Below are 26,895 nucleotides of genomic sequence, written 5' to 3'. Positions count from 1 at the left end.
TTGGAACAGAAAATTCTACTATACAACTTCACCTGACCAAGAGCTCAGTTTCCTCCCTCAAACCATAAGCCAAACTTCAGGACCGTTTCAACTGCTTCACCCTTCTCTACTGAAGGCCACACTACCTGCAAGCCCCAGGGATATACTGGGCAGAACAAATGGCCTTTTTCTCTTTTTCTGAATGTTTCCCACCACCAAGGAAAACAAAAAATAGAAGAGAAAAAAAAAGCATCACAATATTATTTAGCATCGTGAAAAATGCCGAGGTTCTGAGGGGTTCTCCCACCCTGCACCTCTATCCCCCAACTCACAGCTCCCCAGAAGGTTGCCCACGGCAAACGGCAGAATACCCCACAGGACAGCACGCTGCAGCAGAGGCTGCCCCACGCACCGCTCCTCACTGCTGTACCTCCCAGCCTGACCGAAATAGCAGCAGCTTACCAGGCTTCAGATGCTACCGAGACTCACAGCCTTCAGCTAGATTTGAGCTGTCTGACATTGTATCTGAAATCCGTAGAAGGAAGAAATGTTTTCCTTGCTGTTCAGTTCACTCGATGGAATGTTATCAAAACCACCCCTCTTATCCTGGGGTGGAAAACCCCAAAAAGTCCAGGTGACTTAAGGGAATGGCACCAGCCTCCCTACACGGTTTCCATTGTACTGAAATTTCAGTACCACCGTACTGTGAACTAGCACCCACTTCATCTTACCAGCTGCTTCCCACAACACCACAATGCATCCAATGTACATGGTCAGCCGCTCTTCAAAGCTCACCAGTCTCAAACAGCCACAAAGTGCTATATCCTCTATTCTCACTTTGTACCTTTCTAACCTCAAAAACCAAAGCAAGCACTTCTCCTCCCAACATTTCTGAGCTGTCCAGAAGCAAACACCTTATGCACACCATGGTGCCCATCGCTCCAGGTACGATGGGGGCAGAACATCAGAGAACTATTGCAAGTGAATAGTTTAGTCTGAACAGTGAATTGAGAATGTAAAAACATAACTTACATGAAAGAAAAAAAACCCCAAAGCTGCATGGTTTTGGTCTTAGAAGATAGACAAGGAAATTACATTAAAAAAACCTATACAATCCTTACATTACAATTGGGTTTCGAAACAGACACAAGCTGACAAATTCAGCATTAAGTTTTCCAAAGTACCCTTAACTCTTCAGCAGTGCACGTACTTACACAGCCGGAAAGGATCTTTCTGTACGAGATCATACCACCAGCAATATGACAAACTGGTGTGCATTTAAGGAAACTGGGGCGGTGGGGGAGCAAAATACTGCTTTTCGCAAACCATGATTTTTAACTTTTTTCTATCACTTCCCTAGTTACAAAATCTTTTGTAAATGAGGACACTACCTACTTACCGCCCAAAATTCATTTTATCAAGCCAATAATTCAGCAACATGAATGACTGACAATTCACTCAACTATAGATTTTGCCTGAGGCATTAAAACAAAATAAAAAGAGCAAGGAAAACTTATAAATGGTGCTGAAGAACTGAAGACTTGCTGCTGGCACACTAAACAAACAGGAACAATTGAAAGCCATGGAGCTGTTAGTAATTTGTACTACTGAGCCTAATGCTTGGACAGTAAGGAACACAGATGGCTCTGCAATATGGAGATGGCTCCATGAAAAGCGATCAGCACAGGGACTGCTGCAATAACATAGCAGCAATAGTTTGCCTTCTTGTTGCAATGGCCACAGCAAACTGAAATGCATCATTTCAGGGTATAAAAGAAAACAAAAGTAAATGAGAGTAGAACAAAATAGGACTTATTACTGTTAGTTTATATTCCTTGATAAAGCATGGTCTAGATTGGAGGGGTTTGGACAGTCCTGCATAGTTCTGTGCGAATAAATGCGTGTAACCCACGTAGCACTAGCAACATTCCTCTTCCTGTCCCGTCCCCTTCCCAGTAACTCTGCATCATACTGAATGGCTATGAACGTCAGCTATTTAGTTCTACTTTTAGCTCTGCTTTAAATAAAAGTGTGCTGAGTGCAAGCTGCGTAACGAAGGCAGGCTCAAAACCATGGAGATGGCACAGACTGCAACTGGGCAGCATTACCAAGCTGTGGGGGTTTTATTTTTTGGGTTTCTTTCTGGTAGACTTACTTAATTTGTGGAATAAAACCAGGATTTGCCAGGGGAAGTTTCCAACCACATGCTGAAGCAGACAAGCACCTGGCTGGTCTCCAATGGAAGTCCTGTTTCAGACCTTGAGGACATACTCAGAGGCAATGGACTCGCAGTGCACATGCACACATAAACACATGAAGGACTTTCCTGACACATGCATAAGGAGCTCAAACTAATTTATTTGAAGTATTACATTTTGAGGCCATCATGACTAAGCAATATACCAGTCATGCAAAGACTTCTAATAATCTAAAAATCTAACCTACAACTTTTTCAGGAAGGTCAAATCATTATAAATTCTTTGACCACAGGAACCTCTTTACATATACATACGCTCTCTAGGGAATCAGAGCACGGATGAAAACCTACATTTAAAGCCAAGCATAAGATTCTTCTTCCTGTGCGACCTTCCTACAATAAACCAGGCCAAGGCTGGCAGCTGGAGTTAACAGAGGAGCATCATCTTGCCCTGCACACCATGACAGGTGACACTATTCAGCTACAGATTATGCTGATATATGCTTTGTTTTAGCAACAAGACCACTTTAATTCTTTTTTAAATCCATTAAAACAAGTGTTTTACTGTACAATATGTCTATTATTTTTCTTAAATCAAAACTCACTGACACAATTGCTGATGCTAGTATAAGGCAGTGGAAACAAAAGGCCTTTCACTGAAGCATCCGCCCCGCCATACCTCTGAAATATTTTCCACCTCCAAACTTTCCACGGCTCAGGAATTTGATTAAAGTAATCTCCAGGTACTGTTTACTCAGTAACATTACCTATCAGTGTTTCTGAAATCCAAATGATGAGGCTGCAACTTCTGGAATGCAAATTCCAACACAAATCCCCTTGATGAGAACGCTGCAATTTGTTGTGAGTAAATAAACCAACATACACATGTTGTTACAAATTACAACTGGAGACAATTGGAGTAAAAAAAAAAAAGCAGAATAAATTGGTTTGAACCACTTCCAAAGCGCAGGGATAGCACACTGCCTGAACACTGATGGTGTAAACTGAGCAGCGTTATGAAAGAAGTCAGCATTAAAACACAACTGACTGCACTTGTGTTTAGTTTGGAAAAGAAACACAAAAGCACAAGCTTAATATCGCTCTCAGTAAGCAACCAACTACTGTTGTTCGTTAAAAGTAATAATCAAGTATGAAATTAAAGCGAGTTCTTTTTAAGGAAGATGCTTTCAAAATACATTTCTCTTCTTCTGGACTTACGGCTGAGGAGTAACTGTACAACAAGAATTAGAACAGAACCTGCATGTATATTCCCAGCATTTTGCCTGCCCATGACTGCTGCTACTGGTATTGCTCTATCAAGACTGATTTGATACCTACTTTGCTTATATAGTCTTGATAAGATTTTTCTTCCCTTTTCTTTCTTTCTCCCTTGCCATTTTACACTGGCAACTGATGGACCCTGTATTTAACTGTTTTCATTCAAAACAGCAATCTGCTGCAACAATTAGCAAACTGAAGAAAGGAAGGATGATAAAGACCTGTGATTAGAAGAGAAAACAAGAGAAGAAAAAGGAATAAAGTCCATATGACACTGTAATAATCCTACTGGCAATTGGTTTGGGTTTTTTTACCTTGCAAACTTCCTTCCACACAAAAGCACTCTTCTATAATCTTGCAATTACTTGTAGCTTGGAAACTGCATGGGTGTATTCTGTTCATTTTTTTAACCTCTTTGAAGCCCCTGCAAAACTGTCTTTCTACATACAACTACATACATGAAAAGAATAATCAAGTTTCCAGGACCCTACAAACACTACTGCTACACTTCTGAAAATTCATTGTTTCCCTTAGTACCCTTTTAATGAAGACAGACATTATCAACGGGTTAAAAAAAATAAAAAAAATATTTAAGCAACTTGCAAGAAAACAAAAACCAAATCAGTCAGTCAAGGCACTGTTTGACTTCATTGGCCACTGGGAAAAACCACAAAGGATTTGCTGCTACTCTGATTTGATCATGTGAGCCTCTGAAAACTTCACCTGGTCCATTATTTATTTAAAAAAATATTCTTTCCATATTTACCGTAAGCATAGCAAACATAAGACATTAGTTTGTAGCTGACAAAGCAAAACACATACTGAAGTTGGAAGGCCATCAGAGCAAGAATCTCTGAAAAAGGCTACCTTAAATAAATGCATAATAAATGTCTCCTCAGACCACTCAAGTCTTCAGCCACTGCTATATGTCAGTGTCTATTTTAAAAGCAGGTCATGGATGCTTACAGAAAAGCCACAGACCCTTGATTTCTATACATCTGGGAATTACTACATTTTGCAAGTTAGCACATATGAAAATGCACTAAGGACAGTGCTCTGAGTTAATTTAGGCTCTGGGAGTCCTGCTACAAATAACCTTTGTAAAACAGTTAACATTCCCTACAACAGATTTTTTGGGGAAAGTGACTCTTAATAAGAGTCATCTTTCAGCACACTGTTAATGCAACAAAATACTTACTATATCACGACCATCATGAAATATGCATTTACTAGCCACACAAAATCATAAAGTTGCTTCAAAATTTGTTTGAAGATTAGCTAAAAGCATTTGCAGTCAGTATTCTCTGATTCAGGAACAGTTCCCATGCCATTAAAGGCTACTCCATTTCTCCTCTGCTGCTCTATGGAAGATCCAAACAGAAGGACAGCAAGTATATTGGTACAGGAAAAGAGCAAAGCTTGACAAGGAACAAAGTCCTATCAAATTAATATAGCAATAATATGGTTCACGAGGGAAAAACCTTGAAGAATAATGTGGTTTGGTTTATCAATTTAAATTAAATCACCTGTTTTCCCATCACGCCCTTTCTCATTCAGGACTCCTTTTGCTTTGCTGCAGGGGAAAACGAATTGTATCCGAGCAGGTGAATGTTCTATGTCCCTGCTGCTTTTAGTTCATGCAACCTGCTATGGCAAAGCAGTTGTCTCATTTGGGCTGATGCAAAAAAATTAACAAGAAATTTATTCACCTCTGTACACAGATACAGTTGCCTGTTACATGGAAATGTGACTTTATCACACCGTATTTGCAAAACATAATATTCCAAAGCTGCTTGGTCTCCATGGACATCTGTATAATACCAAGCTGCCGCATAAAACACTACTAATGAGATGGTTTTTGGATTCCCCACAATCAAAGGTCTCCACTCATTAAGAAGGTTATGTCAATTCTCTCTCCCATCTGTGTTTGAACAGATAGTACCACCCCCTGGATGCATCAACTCTAGCAACTGGATGGATCATCTAACAAGACAGCCAGACGGCAGCTTTCCACACAGCCTTCCCCTGAAAAAGAAATTTGTTTCTTCCATATCTGTAGACTGTAGTAGACAACTCCTTTCCGCTTCAGGTCTTCCAGAGGGAAGGTACTGGCTTGGAGGAAATGCAACTAACTAGCTCCCTCATCGACAGGAGAGAGCAAGCACATTGACTTGTGCCCTTTATGTATTGATGCTCTAGCTGAGTAAATTAAGATGTACAAGGGAAAAGCAAAGAGCACCAGAAGCAGGTATATGACTCAGAACAGCACAGTAGCAATTTTCTATCTTCTTCAATCTTTCTGAAATGTGATTACAGTTGACCTTTAAATCTAGTAGATCAACCAACCAGTTCTGCTGGAACAGCCCCGTCTATGTGATCTAAGAGCATACCCATACTTATTTCCAATGGCTGCCTGGCATAGTCATTTTATCTTGCTGTAAAAGTTACCAAGATTTGTCTCAATTGATTTTACTTGCAAGAAAAACACAACATCAAAACTGCAGTATCAGCAGACACTAAAGGTCTTAGCTTCTTGCAGGATGAATGCAATATCAATAGTTATTAGGATGTATTCATACAAGGTACACAAGAGGGATGGAAAGAAGATGCTAGTAATCTCACTTAATCCTAATGCAGCCCCAAGTCAGGTTCTTTAGACTGTGGGAAAAAAAAAATAATGCAAGGAAAACTATAAACACTCGAAAGTATTTGCCAGGCAAAACGTTGAATTTGGAAGTGAAAACATATTTAACAGCTCTTTAAGTAGTAAAGCTTTCATGCCATGTTAGTTGTTAAGTTTTATTTCAGCTGATAAATTGTGCTTTAACAAAATAACCCAAAAGAGGCTTCAGGATGGTATTTGTCCATAGTGGGTTCAGAAGCAAGATCAGCAACCACTAGTGATCCTACTCATACGCAGCTTCTCTCCCAGATTTCTCAGAGTACTCATTCTGTAGCACAATCCCCCTTTTATAGATGGGAAAGACAAGAGTAACAAAGTGACTTGTGAAACCTCATTCAGCAACTAAGGCCAGGGAAGAGTATGTACCACACAGTATTATCATACGCTTGCATTCACACAGTCAACTACATAGCAAGTTTTTATGCAGAAAATCATTAACTTCACTCTATATTACATGCTACAGTGTCCAAAAGAACCAGAAAATTAGGAATGAGAGGTTAGGTTTTGCTTTATGAGGCACAAGAGAGCTTGCAGACTTGATCAGCTCTGTGATCTATGAAATTTCTACAAACAGCTTTGGAAGAGGAACCAAGCAGTGCAGCCAACCTCCCCACCAAATTAAAAAAAAAAAAGATGGCACTGAGCAAACTGAAAATGCTACATTGAAAATTCTGAAAAATACAAGATTTGACTCCAGAGTAAAACTGAACCATAAGGCAAGCCACAGAACTTGTTAAGTCTGAGTGCTGAGACAACTGCAGAGAAAACTCTAAATAGAACCCAACTGAAAGCATATGGGTAGGGCAGGGAACATTAGAATAAAAATCTAACTAATGGTAAAACATACAGTGATGTTTTTTCTTAAGTCATGTAGAAAACAAAACGTATATCCAACCTCATGGAGAGATAACCTTGGGGGGAGGAGGAAGTTATTATCCTTTTAACTGCAGCTTCTTTGATACAAAAGTGACATTTTCTCTGAATGAAGAATTCTTTTAACATAAAGAAAAGCCAACTTCTGAAATGACATAGAGCCCAGTAACACTGCAGTAGTTGAGAATGTCATGATTTCCATCAAAAAACTGTTTTGCAGAGATTAGGAACAGCTGTTTCAAACCGAATTAGACTAAAACTGGAAACAAGCTGTCAAGACTCAAAAAATATATTTTATACATAAAAGAATGTATTTGATTCAGCTGTTTTATAGTGGTGGTCAGCCAAAAGAGAGAAATAAAGTAACATTCTGAGATTCCAGACGTTGTCGCAAAGACTCTCTCATTTTTAACACTCTTTATGTAGATTTATTCCTTTGAGCATTTGGAATAGGAAAAATGTCAAACAGCTCACATCACAGATTCTTGAATATTTTCAAACCATGGGCAGCTTAAAACAGTTTAAAGACACCCGAGGACTCTTTCTGCTCTAGTCCACATTCTCTGCATCATCTGTAGCAATAACAGGATGTTGCAATAAGGAAAACATACTCAATTGCTGTTGACATGAAAAGATTAAAATAATTCACTTTAACCCACCCCTTGTGAATAACAGTACATGCATACAGCTCCTTTTTGTGCATGCTTGCAGATCCTAGGAGGCTTTTAGTAGGTATTTTCAATATTGATTTCCACAGGAGTTGCAGTTTCATATAACGAGAAGTAAATAGATCTATCTTAGAATATACTGTGAAATGTCACATCTGGATACAATTCCTTTGTGTCTAATGGCCCATGCAGTTATACAGAGCACCTCATACTACATCACTGCCAGTTACAGAAAGAGAATCCAAATAGAACAACCAAATTCATCAAGACTGTTGCTGGTTTTGAACAGAACTATTTCCTCCAAAACACAACTCTGAACATCAAAGACCCCCATGATTTTATTAAATGCTGTAAGATACTGCCATTATACTCTGCTTTCCGGCCAAATCTAGTGTAATGTTGAAAATAGCCTTAGCATTTCAACATGGCTATTAATTTTCATAATAATGATAAATACTAATTCTACCCAGTAAGTCTATTGGTTATTACTGTCGGCTTGTCAGTATACACGCTTTTGAAGGAAAGTTATCATGTAACAAGCCAATTCATGAGCATATGAAAAAATGCAGGCTCCAAGAAATGCATTTCTAACTCAGTAAAACACCAGGCAAGCACGCAAGTGCAGTCATGCACCATTTCACCCTTCACAGGACTCATATCATCTACCATTAGGTATTTAACTTGAGTACTCAAGTTCTCAGCAAACTCAGCAGAGCACCGTAGCACAATTGAATGCTTTACACCAAGGCAAGAACCTTACAAAAGAGCACAAGATAACAGCTGTTCAGGTTACATAAACTTTTGATCTTTCTCTGAAAAGATCAAAAATGTGAAAGACTAGCACCTGGTAGAATCAATCAGCTTTCCTTAAATCTTCTTTTATTAATGCAGAGGACATCTTTTCTAGTTACACTAACTGAACAAATGTCAGCGCCTAAATTATTGTATTCATGTTTTTTATTTCTTGTGCAACTGGAAGCCTTACACTGAGGCACTTAAAATTAGGTAAAATTAACTGCTATACATTCTTGAGCTAACCCTGTATCAGCAAAGAAAGTGATAACATGTACTGATAAGTCATCTTTATCTCCAGAAATTCAGTATTTTACAACTCTAATAGATTTAAATGCTAGCTCATACCAAGATAACATAGCAACAACAAATGGAGTTAGGAATGAAGTAGCTCCGAGTGCAATGTTCATATTCTTATCTCTATTCTCCTATCAACCCCCAAACCTGCCCAACCATGGCACTACTCAAACTTCCAGGAGAGCCAAGATATGTTTCTGCAATTACTGAACAAGCCTGATAATCAGCCATGAAGTTACATAGGCTGCAATTCTTAGTACCACGTTTAAGATATTGGTTTTCCCCCTTTCTACTCCCAGCAGACCCCAGACAGAAAAGTATAATTACAGGGGGCAGCAAGGAAGAAAAAACACCAGATCCATTTCTTGTGATGCAGCATTTTGCAACACAAGCAAAGTCTTGGTTTTCTACAGAAAAGTCATCCATCATTGCTCCTGCAGAAAGCAGAACACCAAACTCAAGTATCCCTAAAACCTGGTATCCCAGCCAGATCTGAAACAAAGTTCACCTGCAACATCAAACATTTCCAGAAGAAAAATGGCCACATCTACTTTAAAGCACGGACTTACTTAACAGCTTGCTTATGTTATTAGTGAAATCTTAACAACTTTGGGGAAAACTGTAACTTGCTTCAAATTATCAAGCAAAACTGTATTGTGGAAAAAGTAAATTCACTCTGAAGCATCAGCTGAGATCAACTGCACATCTTTTTCAATACACCTCTACCTCCGTTAAAACCAAAACTGAGGCACAGATAGAAACAGTAATGGTACTGATGTCATGGTCCGTGATTTCTTATTCACATTCTTCAACTGTTACAGCATCAGAGCCACAAAATACCACCACTCCTGCAGGGTGGGATTATTCTTCCCGCCCAAGAAAATAAAAATCAGTATTGAACCCAAGAAGCAAGAGATCTCAAGAATCACCATAGACCTTCTGGGTTACATGCCTTCAACATCAGAAACTCAAGATTAACTACAGCGCAATATAAAACTGCTGCCACATTTTTGCCAAATGTACATTTCCATGAAGCAGCAGCCAAACCAGTGGTCTGAACTGCAATTCTGATTACATACAGCTCCTTACACAGAGTATTTTCAATTTTGTTGGCTTTTAGGCTATTTCCATGTTTTGTAGCCCAGTTATTAACAGTATCAGACAAAGATACACTGGGGAAGACTTGAGTATTGCTTATGTGCAATTCAAACCATTAAAACACTCTGAACTGAGGGGGTCAACTTTAGTAACTACCAAAAAAGATTAGAGAGATGAGCGCGCTTCTGCATAAAAAAAAAACAACAACAAAAAACCCCAAACAAATAACAGTCACACAAAAAGACCCGACAACAATAGCAGAGCGCAACAGGGTGACAACATTAAATTTTCCATTCTATTTGATTTCCTCTAAAAGCTATATATAAAAAAAAAATCTTTCATATAAAGAAAATCAATGGGATGTTTATCACCTGTATCAGTTATTTTATATTAGTGTTTGTATTCCTTGAATGCCCTTCATATGAAGGTCCCTAAATGCTTTACAAACACCTTTAATTTGCTTCAAAGAAAGCAGCACACAACTTTTGAATCTCTGAAAACATCCTCTGTGCTTTCATGGTGGCCACTACCCACTAGATGATAAGTCAGGCTTTCATCAGTCCGAGCCACCAAGAGCTGAGGCAGCAGGGAAACACGAAATTCAAAGGAACGGTGGGTCTGAGGGTTTCTTACAACACTGCTCTTGTTCTGCAGTCCTATGTGTCCTTCAGTTAATCCCTAGCTAACACTGATCTCCAGTTATGCTTTGTTGTATTTCTCAGCTTCTAAAAGTAAAGCCTTTTCTGCTGACCTAATGGTTGTACCACAACTTATTCATGTATATACTGCACTTCTGTGCCTGTGCATGGCTTGGTTTGATTCAAAGTCTGTTATTAATACAAAACAATGCAGTTTTAGTCAATCTGGTTTGATGACCACGTTATACAGCTTAGAAAGGGAAAGTGATGGGTGACTTACAAATTACATAATTCTGCCATTCAACATGACCTCTGTGAAGAGTTCTTGCGGACGAAAAAAAGGAGTTAGGGGAAGAAGAACCAGGAGTGGGCATAAGTGTTCTGGTTAAAGTAGAGCAACATCAATCATTTCCATCCTGAAATAGGCTAACAGCTAGAACATTAATACTTATCAAAGAAAAAGGGGGGGAAAAAAACCCCACTCATTAGCAAATAAAGGTGTTGCAAAGCATTAAATAATTCCCACCAGCTGACAAGCGGGCTGTGATTTATAATAGTGTGTATTGATAGATCACTTCCCATAATTAGGAAAAGTGAGACTGGTACTGCTTACAGCATTATTTTGATCAGTGCCTTGAAAACTACTGTTGAATAACAACACACACCAGGCACAACAATAGAAAAACACCATATTATGCTCTCGGGCTGCTTCAGATTTGAAACAAAATATTGCAATCAAATCCAGTAAGGCAGGCAAATTCTGTTTGGACACATGTAACCTTATTTCACAATAGCATTCTTGTGTCAATTATTACTATTGTAACTCTGGGAAGATCACAGATATAAAGAATTCAAACTACAAAACAAGCCAGAATGAAAGACTAATAATTTCTCATTTTTTTTAAGCAACAAGTTACTCATCATCACTCCTCCTGATGTAACAAATACACCTCAGTCTAATAAAGTGTCAGAGAAATTCAGCTAACCAGCACACTGGCACAAGGCAGCATACGCGACAAATTCTTACCTGCCCCAGCATCTTTCCAGTAGTGCACAGAAAAAATAAACTGGTAATCTTCATTTTCTTTTTTTCCAATTACTAGGTATCAAAAACACTTTTATAGTTATACACTGTAACAATAAAATAGTTTTAAAAGGCCCAAGTTGGACTTTTGTTCAAAACCAGCATAGGGGTCAAAGGCAAAGAAACACAAGAGCCCAAGAGCTGAAGATTCCAGGGACTCCCAGCTGAGGAGGTATGATACATCCATCTGTTTTTGGAGGATGCAACTGATGTTCTCCATACCCAGTGCCCCCAGATGCTGCTCTAGGCAGGATCTCTAGGGAGAATAAATCCCATCCAGCATACAGTAGCTGGTGACTGCCTTTACTTTTACACTTTTACTGTTGCGATTATTATGCTTCCCTGTTTTAATTATGGCTGTCACTATTTTTCCCCCTCTCACTATATTCACTTTTTTTAAAAAAACCTATCATTGCATAGGTCAGAGACCCTCAGAAAAACGGTGTGTCCCACTTTCTTCCCTCTGCAGCAAAGTACACATAGACTATTGTAATTCCAGCCCCGCACCCTTACATTTTGGTACAAGCACTTTTTCCCCTCTCGCTGTAATATCAAGGATAATTTGCACAACACCTGAATTTGCCACCTCTGCTGTTACTGCTCACTAAAACCAACCCTGCAATAATAAAACTCAATACTGTCCAGGCAGACAACTGAGCAATAATTAATAACCATGACAGCTGGAAGCAAAGAGGTAACCACCTGTTCCCTAGTCATATTAAAAACACAAAAAACAACCAAAAAAAAAAAAAGAGCATTTATGTAATTCTGAACAGCAAGGGCATTTCACCAAAACATTTGCCTAAAATCGCACAAAATTAAAAGCCCATAAAGGGCATTTTTCCAGACTGCCAGGCAAACAACATTAGTCACTAGCTGTATAATACTTGGCATCTACAAAGCATTTCTGTCCAAAGAACCCAATGCACTTGAGACACATTTAGACAAGAAACTCTTCCAAGAAGTAGGTTAAGTAGTATTATCCTATTTTAGCCTTAAGAAAAATGAGGCACAGAAAAAAAATCATGCATCCTGTTCAAGGTTACAACAACAATTAATAAGAAAAGCAAGAATAGAATCCAAATGGCCCAGCTCCTATTTTGTGCCCCATGTACAAGAAAACACCAGTTCATCTATCATTTATTTCTACAGTGACAAGAATATAAACTCCCATGGCTTATCTGCACAGGAAAAGAGCCCACAGCCAGTAATCCCTAAAGGCCTTCCCACTCCGGTTTGCTCTACGAACCGTGATTCTGCTCTCAAAGCAGATTAAACCGTGCTCTCCAGAGTACAACAGAGAGATCCTTGCAGGGACTCGTCACTGCTCCAATTCATATCTTACTTGATTTTTTTCATTTGTTCCCTTCTACGAGCAAACCAAGGGATTTTGGCCACTTCAAATCTTTTTTTTAAGTAACTTCTTCAGAGCTCCTGCTTACTAAGAATACCAGTAACTGAAGCTGCACCACTGACTTTCCCACGCCTACCCCAGCAAGTACAGGTGATCTTCAAAAGCAGCCTCCAGGAACACTGGGCAAGCAGATGATCCAGTTACTATGATCCAGTTTTCCATAATGCCAGATTTCAGGTGTACTGTAGTATCAGTGACAGACGAGACAGTGTTCCCCAGTTTGGCTGGATGAAATCTCAGCAGTGTAAGCTCAATCTCCATGCAATAGTATGTCACAATATTATAATACTGCATTTTTGTAGGAAAAAAAAGTCCTGAAAGGACAAAATCTTGGCCAGCTGCCTGAACTTCCAAAGAACAGCCAACATAATAATTCAGTTACATTGACCATGCTACTGTAAAACTACATTAAATTCAAAATGTTTGAGCGCATCCAAAAATTAAAATTAATGTTCCTTGGAATGAACACTTCATTTTACAATCAAGATTAAAAAAAACCCCTCACTTCAACAGTGTTCCTCTACTATTATGGTTAACATTTAATGTCATTTATTGTCATTAAACTCAATATTTGTGTCTAATCAATACTAAGCTACCAAGGGCAGTCGTAACAAGTCTGGACTTTCTCTACAAGCTCTATTGATTTCTTTTTTTGAGACCTACAACAAACACAATTTATACAAATCATTTATCAGGGAACACATCAAAATAATTTAATAAACAAAACCTATATATTCCTTTTCTCTTCTGTCATGTGACAGAAAATCGTTTTAACTCATTAATGGTAATCTCAAGAGTTCGATTTTAAATTTATGTAAAAAACAAGAGGAAGCTATGAAGTAACAAATTTAAATCCAAATATGTTTTAGTGTATTTCAACATGTAGAACAACAGTATTTTTTTTTCGTTTTGTATTTGCCAGCATATTACTCTTAAATAAATTTATGACAACTCCTGTCCAGCGTCCCTTCACTTGGAATGTTTACAATACACTGACTGATACTGTAAAGTTTATCCCAGTCGCCATAATCTCATTTTCACAGACGAGTAAATTAATAATTTGATCTAAATCCTGCTCACCCAGAGTCACAGTCAAAAAAGTTGATTTTTTGCTTTCTGCTTGAAGTAGTAGATAACAGCCTTTCCAGACACACCAATATCATGGTTTTTAAGTACCATCTCACAATGATAAAACAATACCATCATTACTCACATCTATGCACACCGGTTCAAACCACTGACGTGTTGGAATTGAAGTAGACAGACAAATGCAACTCTGAAAACAGCAGAGCATACAACACTGCACTTCAGTGAAGTTAAAAATCAAGGAAACAAAATAACATCACCTGTTCAAGACTACGATCGTTCTAAATTTCCATCATTTTTGCTCTTAATAATATTATGTGAAAGTCTGAAAACAAACTCTTTACTGCAAAGGGGTGGGGAAGGGAAGGACAGATGACTTACAGAAGACAGTATTTTCACTTGGGCAAGCTAATACTGCTGCCACTCAGGAACTCAGGAAAGACCTAGTTTGCCACTACCCAACAAAACTCCATGTTTAAGTCTGGTAGAAAGAGTAATTCAGTAATTCTTTAGTGCTGTTTGGTAGTTCATCCATTTTGCATATACCCTTCAAATAAACAAAAGCATATAAGCAAAGAATCTTTATCAGTGAGTAAAGCTCAAATGTTGGGCATGAGCTACTTGACAGCACCCCATTAAAAGAGGGGAAACTTGCCTTACAAAGCATTTGCCTTGCTCAGTGGACATATAATACGCTGCAGATTTTCTGTTCCACTGGAGTCAATGGAAACACCTTAACAAACACTGCCTTGGGCATGTACAGGGCAAAGGTATACAAATGCTTTGCCAAGGGCAAAGAGGATGAACAAATACACGCTACAGGCAATAAATAACCTCACTAAAGCAGCAGATGGAACAGAAAAGTTTATACCACTCAAAGACTGAGTTCAAACTCCTGGATTCCCAAAATCCGGCATCTACTCTGACCACCAGCATTACTGTAGCTGAATCAGACAAGCACACCACCACAAACTTTACTAACATTTCATATATGGGTAAGTATACAATATTGGTTTAATAACATCATTCACAAGTAATTATTTTTCCCCCCACAAAAGCCCTCTGTCACCCAGTATTGAGAATACCAAGAAACACACAGCTGCTTAGTAAATGATGTTCTTATACATGAGATCAAGGTCTCGCCTACTGCAGAACACAAGCAGCTCCCAGGAGTAAGGAAGGCCAGCATCAGGGCGCTTGTTATAGAAGTGTCCTGAAGAGCAACAGAAGTGAGTTCTTCCAGTGCTCTGTCACAAGTATGAGGCCACATCTCTTTTTTTTAAAAAAATCAAAACTTAATCAGAATTTCTGTCTAGTAAGTGACTTTTTAAAATTCCTTTCATCTAAACTTATAGCTGATGCATTCTCCCCTGTGGTAGCTTCCCTTGAATTCCAAATATAATGCAAGAAGCAAGCACCTGGCAACTGACTGTTCCAAGCAGTATCAGGCCGCAGGCATACAAAATAGAAACCTTTCTGACTGCCACTGTCATCTTAGATTTCAGCTGCTCAGACACAACAATCATATTACAAAAAAAATCAACAGCTAAGCTATGTACATAACTACTAAAAGCAGAATTCAACTACAGTTACTAAACAGAGACAGTCCACATGTAAAATACCCTACTGATTTCCACAAACTTCCTAAGTTTCTGATAATACTTCATCTGTGTTACTCATACAGAATGATAGCTCATTTTTCATCTTATCTAATAATATATCTTTGGTATTCCATTAGAGGGCACATATGGATCCTTCTGGGAAACAGCACTTCAACTGTAATGAAGAAAACCTCTTTTCTTAAATAAAATTGAAGAGGAGGAGGAATAAAGAAAACGTATTGAGTAGACCTATATACTATTCTATGGCTACTACACAGAATCATTAAGGTTGGAAAAGACCTTTAAGATCACGTCCATCCATTAACCCAGGACTGCCAAGTCCACCACTAAACCATGTCCCTAAGCACGCCATCTGCATGTGTCCATGCACCCCACAGTCAGCAAAGTAATTCACTGGTATGATTTCTACTGATACGTAAAAGAAGCTAAACCAAAGAAGAAAAAACATTTAGCTGTTGCTTGCAATAAGATCAACTTCATCTTCCTGTGTTTTTCAGCTGTAGCTTGTCAGCTCTGTTGAACACCTGGAAAAGTAAAGTTCCTTTACAATTGCATGTGTATGTAATTAATGCATCTGACAAGCTGTTGTGTTCCCAAACAGCTGCTTTCATTATACAGACAACTTTACCATCTGCAAAACTATTGGGTAAACTACAGTAAGTAAATATCAAGATAGCAGGTGCTAATAAATAACACGCACTGCCAAGAGAACACACTTCTGTAAGGAAAGTTTTCACAATTAAATACAATCCATCTCTACTGTACTAAGCTAAAGAGTAAGGACAGTAAATTTACACCTAAATGCAGGTCTTCTCACAATACATAACCAGGTACAGCTAGATGTATTAATTGAGGTAAATAAAACAAGCTGAAAAGCATCAGGTAAGCCTAGTTTCCTATATTAACATTCACATCTTAAACAGAATTTTCTATTTATGTCTGTACCATCTTCACTACACTTCACACTCAGCACTGGCACTTATTCCAAAAAGCTTGCCCATGCATCCAAGACCAAATGGCATTTGTTTGACCCAACATCAAAACAAAGCTGCAAATACAAAGAAATAACTATTCTAACATCTAGTAACTCATGACCACAAAGAACGACAACTAGCACAGCCTCAGCTGAAATTTAAGAAAACAGAACTAAACAAGCTATTACTCAGGCAATCAGTTTTGCTGGGAAAAGTAAGAGTCATACAGGTAGGTAGCTATGATCCACCACCAGATTTACAAAACTGCTTAAGTTTTAGGTACATTTATATACTAAAAAGAACGACCAATTTGGTAGTACTGTGCTTTAAAGAGATTCATATGGGTTTTGGTATTTGAAAGGTTGCTGTCCCTGTATTCTCCAAAAACCAGCTGAGACTATCGTTTCCAGAGCAGAAATACTGGTACAAGCGGACCAACTAAAATTTCAGCCTTTAAAAGAGACTACCATATATAGGTAACTTTTGAAATGCTAGGGATTTTTGGTTTGGGTTTTGGGGGTTTGGGTTGTGGGGTTTTTTTTTTTAAGAATTACCATTTCATACCTCTAACTGTTCTTTCAACTTTAGATAAAAAATAATGCAGCAAAGCTTTTTTTTTTTTCCAGTATGCAGTACTACAAATACTACTTTGGTATAACTGAACAGTAATTTGCTTCTCATGAAATGGCCCGGTTATTATTACTGACCTTACTTATTATTGTCCTACAAGCTACTACTACCAGCCTCCCCATGTTTTAAAACTAAAAGAATGCATTGAAACATGCAATATAAAGTCTGTGTACGCATTTTCCCCTATATTTCATGAATGTCTTTTTGGAATTGCACCATAGCCCTGAAACTCTACTCAATCTATCCTCCCCTGGCAGCCACGTGGCTATTCATGTCATCAGTAATGCAAGAACAATCGAAGGAGAGGAAAATGCCCTTATCTCAGCTCATCAAAAATACAAGCAAGCAAGCCACAAAGGGGTCACAAATTAAAAATTAAATGCGGACAGACATAAAGTGTATTCACACATCACCACATCTAAATCCTCCCTTCGAAGCAACAGAGAACACCAGACACATAATTGGAACAGAAGGTGGCCAAAAGATGTAATGAAATAACACTTATTCAAGAAGTGTATTTTAGCAATGAAGAATTAAACAGCAACAGACAAGAGTATCAACAGGGTCTTTGCTGCTAATGGTAAACCCAGCAGTTAATGCCCTCACCCAGGCAACACATCTGCTGTTAGAAACAGGAGCAACCTATCCATGTCTGCTGGTTATTGCAAACCCCAGACAGGATGCTAATGAAGTTGAGAAGAACCATTAGATAGCAAGTAGGCATTTAAATACAAATTAATTTAAATTAAATACAACTTAAACAGTATCTTTTATTTTGGCTGCAAAACAGAAGTCAAAGACAACAGAAATAAAAGAAAAAACCACTGGCTTTCCCCTGGAACATTTAACTGTGTATACGAATGCACAGAATACTAAAAATGTTAAGATAGTTTTGGTTTTTTCTTCAGTGCTAATAATCTCCTGCTAACAGCAAGAAACACAACCACATGTGAAACATTATCAATTAATAAATCTCTATGTAAAAATCCTTCCTGTCCCTCATTGTTCAACCATACCAACTTTCTAGCAATTCTACTGGTTTTAGGAGACGTTAACACATTTATATTGAGAAGTGACTATACAAACATTATTGCAGTATTCACACAAACATTATTGTAGAATTCTATTTTAAATCTGAATAATATTAGATTGGTTGGCTCAATGTATAACAATGATTTGCCTACGAAGTATTTGCGTAGTCTGAAAGTCTTACTTGTTCATGTATCATCATAAATAATTTAAAGCAGAATTGTTTCTTTTAATGCCCTAAACATTTTCAGATTTATTATTCCTGCTTACTCCTGCTGTCTTGTATAAGGTTGTTAAAAGCTACAACTCTTTACACTTTGTAACAGCTCACTAGTATTTCAAAACATAATTTTAAAAAAGCTTTTAAACTTATTAATTTAAACATTTCTATAAAAAGTAATAAGCATGAACAAAAAACTCAGGATGGAAACAGGCAACTTGAAACATAACGGCGCTCTGATAGAGACCAGTAATAATTGCAATAACGTAATGTTTACTTATTTATTAAGAATGCTCCTTTCCTCGCATCTGATTTTGACACACAAGTAGACTATGTTTTGAGAGGAGAAGGAAATATACCTACCCAATTTCTGTCTCTAGATATATTCAGCATACAAATTTATGAAACTGAATTATGCTTATAAGATTTTTCTTTCAACAAAAACATTTTTTTAAAAATGGGAAAAACTGCATTATCTTTTTTTTTTTTTTACATTACTTCAAATTCAAAACAATATATACCATCTGAAAATACTACGTATGCCAAAGTTGTTGAATACAAAGTTACTTCCGAGAGCAGGTGCAAATGATTTTAGCAGCAGAAAATGGTATGGAAAGGCATCAAGATTTCTGATGATGGCAACTTCCCTATGTGTTTCTTTCCTAGAAATAGGTTTGAAGGTGACATAAGCTCGTAATTCTCTGCTCTAATATCCCACTGCCCTCTGCTACAGTGTCTACTGTCAGATGCAAGGACACTACATACTTTTATCTAATATTCACGTAAGATGCTAAACAACTGACACATCTCAGTATCGCAGAAGTCTCCTCTCAATTAAAGTACCATTTTTTACCCTTGAAAGTATGTATTATGCCCCTCAACTTCATTAAAAAAAAAAACCTCAGCAATTTTGACAGTCTCAAACGCTTACAGGTCTAGTGTACCACAAATCACACACTCTGTAGGAATACACTGATGTATTCCATTACCTTATTTGACCATTTGTAGGCTTGAAGAAGTTGGCTGTAAAGAGGTGTTTTGTCCTGAACGGGATCTAGGCTCAACAGTCCACTATTGTGCAGCGGGTGGTTCTCTGACGGTTTACCAACTAGGTTGCTCAGACGCTCCAGTTCACTGAAAGAAAAGAGATTGGCATTATTTTTAAACTCAGATCTGCCAATACAGATATCTAAGATGCACAATCCTCCTGCAGGAACAGCAATCATGCATGAACTCTATTTTAATATCTAAGTGAGTTTTAAATACCTCCCCAATTTGATAAAAAACATAACCACTCATTATCCAAACATTCTGAAGTAGCCTGTTAGTCATTAAGCTCAATGCTTCTTAGGAGAGAAAGTACAAGTCAAGAGTCTTTTTAAGACAATCTGGAAAGAGTCAAACTATGGCAGGTCCTGTTCTGTTCATAAGCACTTCCACAACCCAGGACATCTTCTGAGCAAGGCACACCCTCAGAAACCACAGAATTCTGACTTTAGCATTGCATGCGATACTGGAAATATTTTTTTAAACACCAACCAGCCAGATGCCTCATCATTTTATTAAAGAGCTAGAAATTAACATTGTCCTCATAAATATTCAGAAGAACTGGCATTAGTCCTAAGCCCAGAGATGGTCCCATAAAGTCTGTGATTACTCTAAGCAAGCATATGCATTCCAATTTCTCAGGGCAAGGAAACATCTTCCGATTTCCAAGAGTAATTTGTACATTTGTAGACATGCATAAAATACTCAACTAAAACATAATAAGCACCATTCTTCCATGAAAAAAATCTCACTCTGAAATGATCTATTATTTCTTCATATCTTATTTGTCAAACACTACATTTAATAATAACAAAAGTTAAGCAATTTTTAAAGCTTGCATTAATCAACTGTAGAAGAAAGACTGGCTACTTCACACAGATCTAAAATGTGATTTTTCAAGTGACATGACTAATCAGGTGCCTTTCCTTTTGACTTCTGAATGTTACATCTACCCTGAACTTTAGAACGTCCACTAAATTAAAAGCAGAATTCAGACCCTTCAAAGGGTGACTTCTGAAACTCTCTGTAAAGACAAATCCCAAATATCTCAGTTTGCATTAATGAAGGTTACAAAAGTAAAGACCAACAATCAGGGAACTGACAATTAATGGACTTCCACACCACTACCACAAAATTCTCCTTTACTAATCATTATTCCTTCAAGTTTCCATGGCCTACATTCTTTTTAAGCCCCTGGTACTGTGAACACTCAGGAACGTGCTTAACATTTCTTGACAAAAGAATACAATAAAATAAATGTGAACAGACATAGTAACTAAGGACTTGTTGAACAGGGATCCCAGTCAATTCTTTTGAAGCCCACCCATAACATTAACTTCAATACACCTTGGAGTATTCCCTTACTACTTCCCAAATATGTAATAGAATATGTAACACTTAGATGCTATATACGTTACAGTATTTTGTGGCAGTTATGTTTCAAAAAAGGCAAATTAAATATACTTCAAAACATCAAAAAAGTTATGTCACAAGAAATCAGGAAAGAGATGGTCACCAAAGCACTGATAAGTACATTCACCAGTGCAGTGGAAGAGACAGTGAAAAAAGAACTGGCGAAGTCTGATGATGAAGCTACTCTCAGGTGTAGTAAAGACAGGGACTGACTGCACAGAATCGCACAAGAACTCCACAGCACTGAAATACTGGATGATAAACTGCAAAGCAGAGGAGGGTAATACACTACACACGAGACAAGATAGGTCAGAGCCAATTGCTATCTATTATTGTTCGGGAACAAGACTTTGGGTTAATACTAGAAAATTCTTTAAAAAGCTACTAGCCAGACAAGGATAACCAAAGAAATGGCACAGGCTCCAGCTGAGTAGGCTTCACGGTTCCCGAAACGGAAAACAATAAAAAACAAAGAGATACAAGAGAAGCCTATAAAGTTGTGTATAACATTATTGACAGAATAATTACCTACCATCTTTCCCAGCACAAGGGAAGATGTAGGCAACAAATTATATTACCATGACCAGAACTAAAACTCAGCAAGACCTATTAGCCAGCAAGAAACAAATTCTTGTACACCAGACCCTGAATGCTAAACCTCTGGAGGCCAGAGGATGTGCTGGGAACGGGCGGTTATGTGCTCACCCTGCCTTTGGCCACCTCCTGGGAGAGCGCTGATGGCTCCCAGGAGGACACAACCCAGGGCAACAGCCTCCCGGGAGCATCCACATGGACCATCAGCCTCAACACTTTATTTACACAAAACACACCTGCTGGTAGCAACCAAGCATAGTTACCTACACTACCTTTCCAACCTTACAGGTTTCGGTAATAAAATGGTCATTCTTGAGCCACTTGAATGCTACTGAATAGACAGAGCCTAAAAAGCATTTCATTATATTTTAAAAAAAAAAACAGAGAAGAATCTCCCTGCAAGCAGGAGCATTCACCTTGCCAATGCAACCCCACCGAGGGCTCTTTTTTTAAAACAAGAAAAGAACAAACCCCAGGTAAATACTGCGAGCAGCATTCACCCCTCTTGAGACTCTGGAGTGAAACCCACGAAGGGGCAAGGCGCAGGACGCTGGAAGGAATAAACCGGAGCGTCTTCACATTTATTTGCCTAAAACTTTCCCCGGGAGTGGCCAGGGCCCCCCGGCGCCTCCGAGGGGACAGGCCCTGGGGGCGGCGGGGCCCTGGGGGGCACCCCGGGACCCCTCTCCCCGCCGGGGCCCGCCGCACACCGAGGCGGGGGGAGGCCCCTCAGGGCCGGCTGCTCACCCCAGGTCGCGGCTCACAGAGTGCAGGCTCTCCTGGAAGGCGGCCACGAAGCCCTTCTCGCGGCCCTCCAGGGTCTCCTTGTTCCGCATCCCATCCTTCAGGCAGTCGAAGACCCGCGTCACGCTGGAGCGCAGCGCCTGGATAGCGGCGATGGCCTGGGAGAAGGCCTCCAGGTTCACCCCGGGGCTCAGCACCCCCTCCGCCATCTTGGCCGGCCGGGCCCGGCCTCCCGCGGCGGGCCGCGAGCAGCGCGCGAAGCCGCGGCGGCGCGGGGCAGGCTGGGAAATGGAGTCCGGGCTCTGAGGGGGCGGTGGGAGCCCGGGGCTGGGCGGGCCGCGGCGCTGCCCCGGGAGCGGGGGCGGCGCAACATCGCGCTTTTGAGCTTTGTATCCTCTTTCTCTAATTTCAGGGGTTTCTTCAGGAAAGGCGGCTCTGCCCCGTGCCGGGAGCGGATGAGGAGATAGATGTCTGCGCGGCCCCCGGGGCCCGAGAGATGAGCACTGCCGTCTGCACCCCAGTCCTTCCTCAGAAATCCACTTTTTTTCCCAGCCAAATGTCTTCTTTTGTTTTCCTGTGCTGTGCATCATTCTCTGCTCGCAGTATAGGGTGTATTCCTTCCTCTGGATGTTCAGTGGATCTGTAGGGTGTTTTCCAGGCATGGGGCCAGAAATAAAACCATTTAAAATAGGAAGCATGGGCCCCTGTCCCGCCGCAACAGCTGTGCTTGGCTGGAAGCAGGCAAGAATACGTCTATACATATATTATATACTTCTTTATATATTATGCTTATGGACAGACTGAAGATGTGAAGGTTGGGCCCCTGGTACAGTTCATGTCTCGGTCATGATTACTGCTGAGATCAACAGGCCTTCATTATCAAATGTTTGCAAAGCACCACAAAGTTCAAGAGGGCTTTCATAGCGCTAAGTAGCGCTAGTTTGATTTTGTAGGAGCTGCTTATGTTTCCAATGCCACCACCAGCTCTTTTCACCCTTGAGTGCAGCTAAAATAAATAGAGCTAAGATAAATTAAGCACTCCACAGGCCAATAGTTGCTCCACAGAGGGAGCACAGGGCTAGGGTTTTTGTTTTCTCAACTTTTAAAGTAAATAACAACCACTTTCATAAAGGTATTAATTCAGTAAGCACAATCCATACAGTCAGATCCTTTAGTCAGGGGTGCTTTTTTAATATGTAAAATGGAAATGAATACAACAAGGAACAGCAGATGCGTCAGTGGCCAAGTGAAGCGAGGCTTAGCCCTCCACTCAGTGACACTTTTCTGTCTACTATGCGATGGGCTCTGAAAATTGTATCCAATCAACTAAATGTTCTCAGACAACATGCCAGGTATTGATAAGTGAAACCTTATTACTTAGCATGAAGAATGAGAAAACGAAAAGGCTGTTGGTTCTACTTCTCTTCAGCTTAGTAACGCTGTTGTATCTGAGCACAGAGGTAAAGCAAACCTGGAAGCAATAGTCTGAAGCAACGTAGTCCAGCCTACATAAACAGTGAAAAATACAGTGGTGTATTTTAAAGAATCAGCAATGGGCTGAGCACACTTAGTAAGGCAAATATGAACAAGATAGGAGTAGTTCTTTGTGTAAAAAAAGGCACTGAATCGAAGAATAGCAGCCAGAGGCAGAAAGGACAAGACTATCTCAGCCAGACTGGCAACTTAAACTGTTTATGGATCTATAGTATTAGTTATGTTACACATAAAATACCTTTCTTTGGACTATAATAGAATGGTCAAGAAGGTACTGTGTTATTATGAGGGAATACTTGTAGGCTGGAAGATCGTTCCTGCATGGCATTATTCTTTTTTCCTCTCACTGCTAAATTCAGATGCCGGGTGCACATTGCAGATGCGTGTAACTTACATGTTTTCCCTTTGAAATGGATGATTCTTCTCCATTTCTTTCCCTCTGGTGTGAGATTTATTCTTTTTAAACACCTATTTTCAGCTGTTAAAGTCACATTTATTTTAACTATCTCCAAGATTCCCATAACTGTGGTGCCCAAGTGCAAGGATTTTTGATTTTATATCCTACCTGGAACAGTAAGCGGGCTTGATGATGGTTTGACCGTTTTTAAACTGTAATGGCAAAACAGTGGCCTGAAAACAAACCCATAGATGTATACAGAACCATTTGAGCACAATGTAGCTTTGGCTTAGAAACTCAAAAGAGGGCATTCACATTTTTTGCTCCAGGGATCTGCTTTTCTGTGAATAAATGAGGAGCCAAGTTCTCCTGCACAGACAATGGGCAATTCAGAGCACTAAGAATGTTGGCTCCATGGGGAGTTAAGGCAGACTCTGCTTCAACACCTAAAGATAACGCTAAAGAAGAGAGCAGGAGATCCTGTTCCTCTTATTGCTCCTCCTCCTGTTTTCCCACATCTATAAGGAAAAGCCTGCATAATTTAGTGTGCTCATTTGTAGGGCATTGCCTTGCCTGCATTGCTCACTGCTTTCTTTTAAGCAATATTCCTTAAGTGGCAGCTTGCCCAAACCAAGGCAGTATGCTTATTTTCATCTTCATTATAGGTATATTCTAAGTGGGCGTTATGGATATAAAATATGTGAAATAAGGACATCTCCAAAGTACCAATAAAAATGTTTTTGCCTTAAAATCACTAGTAAAATATAAAAGCAAGAATCCAGTTGATGTTCAAAACATCCAAAAATCTTACTATCTGACAGCTGTTGAGTGGGTTCCTGCAAAATTATTTGGGTAGCCCAACATGGAGACATATCCACATCTGAACAAGCATCAGCACTGACATCTTGTATCCTCTCCACCAGAAGTTCAAGCACCTAGTGATCTCCATCCAAAGCAAGATTACATTTAAAGCATGTGGGTTGTATCCACATTGCACGACGCAGTGTCATGTAGAGAGAGACACAAACAGCAACCGCAGTCCTGGAAGCAGCCTGCTGTTAGTTCAGTGTTCTGAGCAAACTAATAAACCCTGCCTCTCAGCGTTGCTAATTAGCTCTGGCAGACTGCTCTGCTAAGACCGTGGTACTACAGCTAGCCCAGTTATCTCCACACACTGCTGCACTGTGCCATGTAGACTAAGGGATGGAACAGAGAAGACTGCAGTGAACTGCCAGTTCTGGATCTGTTCTGTGGCTAAAGAGAGAATTTCATTTTGGGTGCTGTCAGTCTCGTAACGTACAGAAGCTCTGAACTCACTTGGAAAGAAAGGGAGGGGGGAAACTAACAATCCAACCTGGCATCACATGCAGCTTGACAAGAGAAGTACAGTTCTCTTCTGAAGCAGAAGCTTGGCTGGGGAGCATGTAATTAAGATGAACCTTTCACAGCAAAGTATGCTAAGGCAATATTACTCAAATTGCAGCTAGGAAGAACCAAGTGGGCTGTAATTAATCAGCAGCATCAGAGAAAAGTGATGATTTCAGAATCCTTGCAGAGGTACTGTAAACAATTTGTTAGGGAAGAAAATGCCCAATTAGAAATGTATTCACATTTAAGAGAAATTAATTTTTTTTGTCAGGAGAGAAAACTAATGGCAACTATGGGGTTTCATAGCAAGTGCAGATAATCCCTCATTAAACGTCTGGACAGCACTCAACATTTGGGATAACTCACATCATAAGAAATTATCTTTATCTTCCTCTGAGATAGATAAATGCTGATATTTATTCTGTGGCAAGTTGCACTGATATTCATCACGAAGGCCTCTTCATTTCTTTGTACTTCATCGCTACATTCTTGACAGAATTTCAGACAAATTTAATAAACTTATTCTTTTTCCCCAAATAATTGTGATGCTCAATAGTGCAATAGTGCAAGATATACTTGCTGGTTTTATATTCCTATTAATTTTTTCCAGTCTTCAGTTAGTTAGCCACAGAGTTTACTACATGATGCATTATTGAAACAGAAGAGAAGCTGGGGGGTTATCGACTCATGTTTGAGGCTTCTGCCAAGAGAAGGGAATGCGTCCTGCTTCCTATTAGGCAAGGTTGGAACGGTAAGACATGTTTGGTTGGGAGAAGCCTTGATCTTCACTGCTATTTCTTTCCTATGGTTCCCTGGATCAGAATCTCCCACTATATCCAACACTAGTGAGCAAAAATCTTATCAGGACACTCCTGCCAGAAGAAACAGTGAAATCATGAACGGAGCTGACAATGATGTAGTTATCATCAGACGACTAGAGTTAGCTCAGTATTGTTTCAGGCTCTCTGGCTACCAGGCTTACATTCTAAAGGATCTTCCCCCACATCACAATGTTGCAAAACAGACGTAGAGGCCTCCTCGCTCCCTTAGGGGGTCACTGTAACTGTAGGAACTACAATTTTTGAGTGGCTACTCCGTTCCTTATCCATAGTGTTTTGTTTCAGTTTACGGTTATAAGGTGTCCGCATCACACACAGAAAATCCAACACATAATAGATTTGTCTGCAGAACCACTAAGGACTGGATGGATTATGGCTCTTCAGTTCCCTCTTATCTGATAAAACTGGCACCCTTGATACCAGTTTTAAGATAATTC

General features: G+C 39.4%; 1 protein-coding gene across 1 annotated transcript in view; it reads right to left on the bottom strand.

The window, feature by feature from the left end:
* MED27 (mediator complex subunit 27) overlaps positions 1-22,589 on the bottom strand; it is a 94,105-nt gene extending 71,516 nt beyond the window's left edge. Inside the window, exons 1-2 of the mRNA XM_037400171.1 lie at positions 22,364-22,589; positions 19,552-19,696 (exon numbers count right to left, since the gene is read on the bottom strand). Coding sequence (XP_037256068.1) covers positions 19,552-19,696; positions 22,364-22,569 — 351 coding nt within the window. The 5' untranslated portion in view covers positions 22,570-22,589. The remainder of the gene's footprint in view (positions 1-19,551; positions 19,697-22,363) is intronic.
* Positions 22,590-26,895: the final 4,306 nt, after the last annotated feature.

The sequence above is a fragment of the Falco rusticolus genome, chromosome 9 (assembly GCF_015220075.1).
Source record: "Falco rusticolus isolate bFalRus1 chromosome 9, bFalRus1.pri, whole genome shotgun sequence".
Lineage (NCBI taxonomy): Eukaryota > Metazoa > Chordata > Aves > Falconiformes > Falconidae > Falco > Falco rusticolus.
This window is presented reverse-complemented; position numbering and strand designations above follow the sequence as displayed.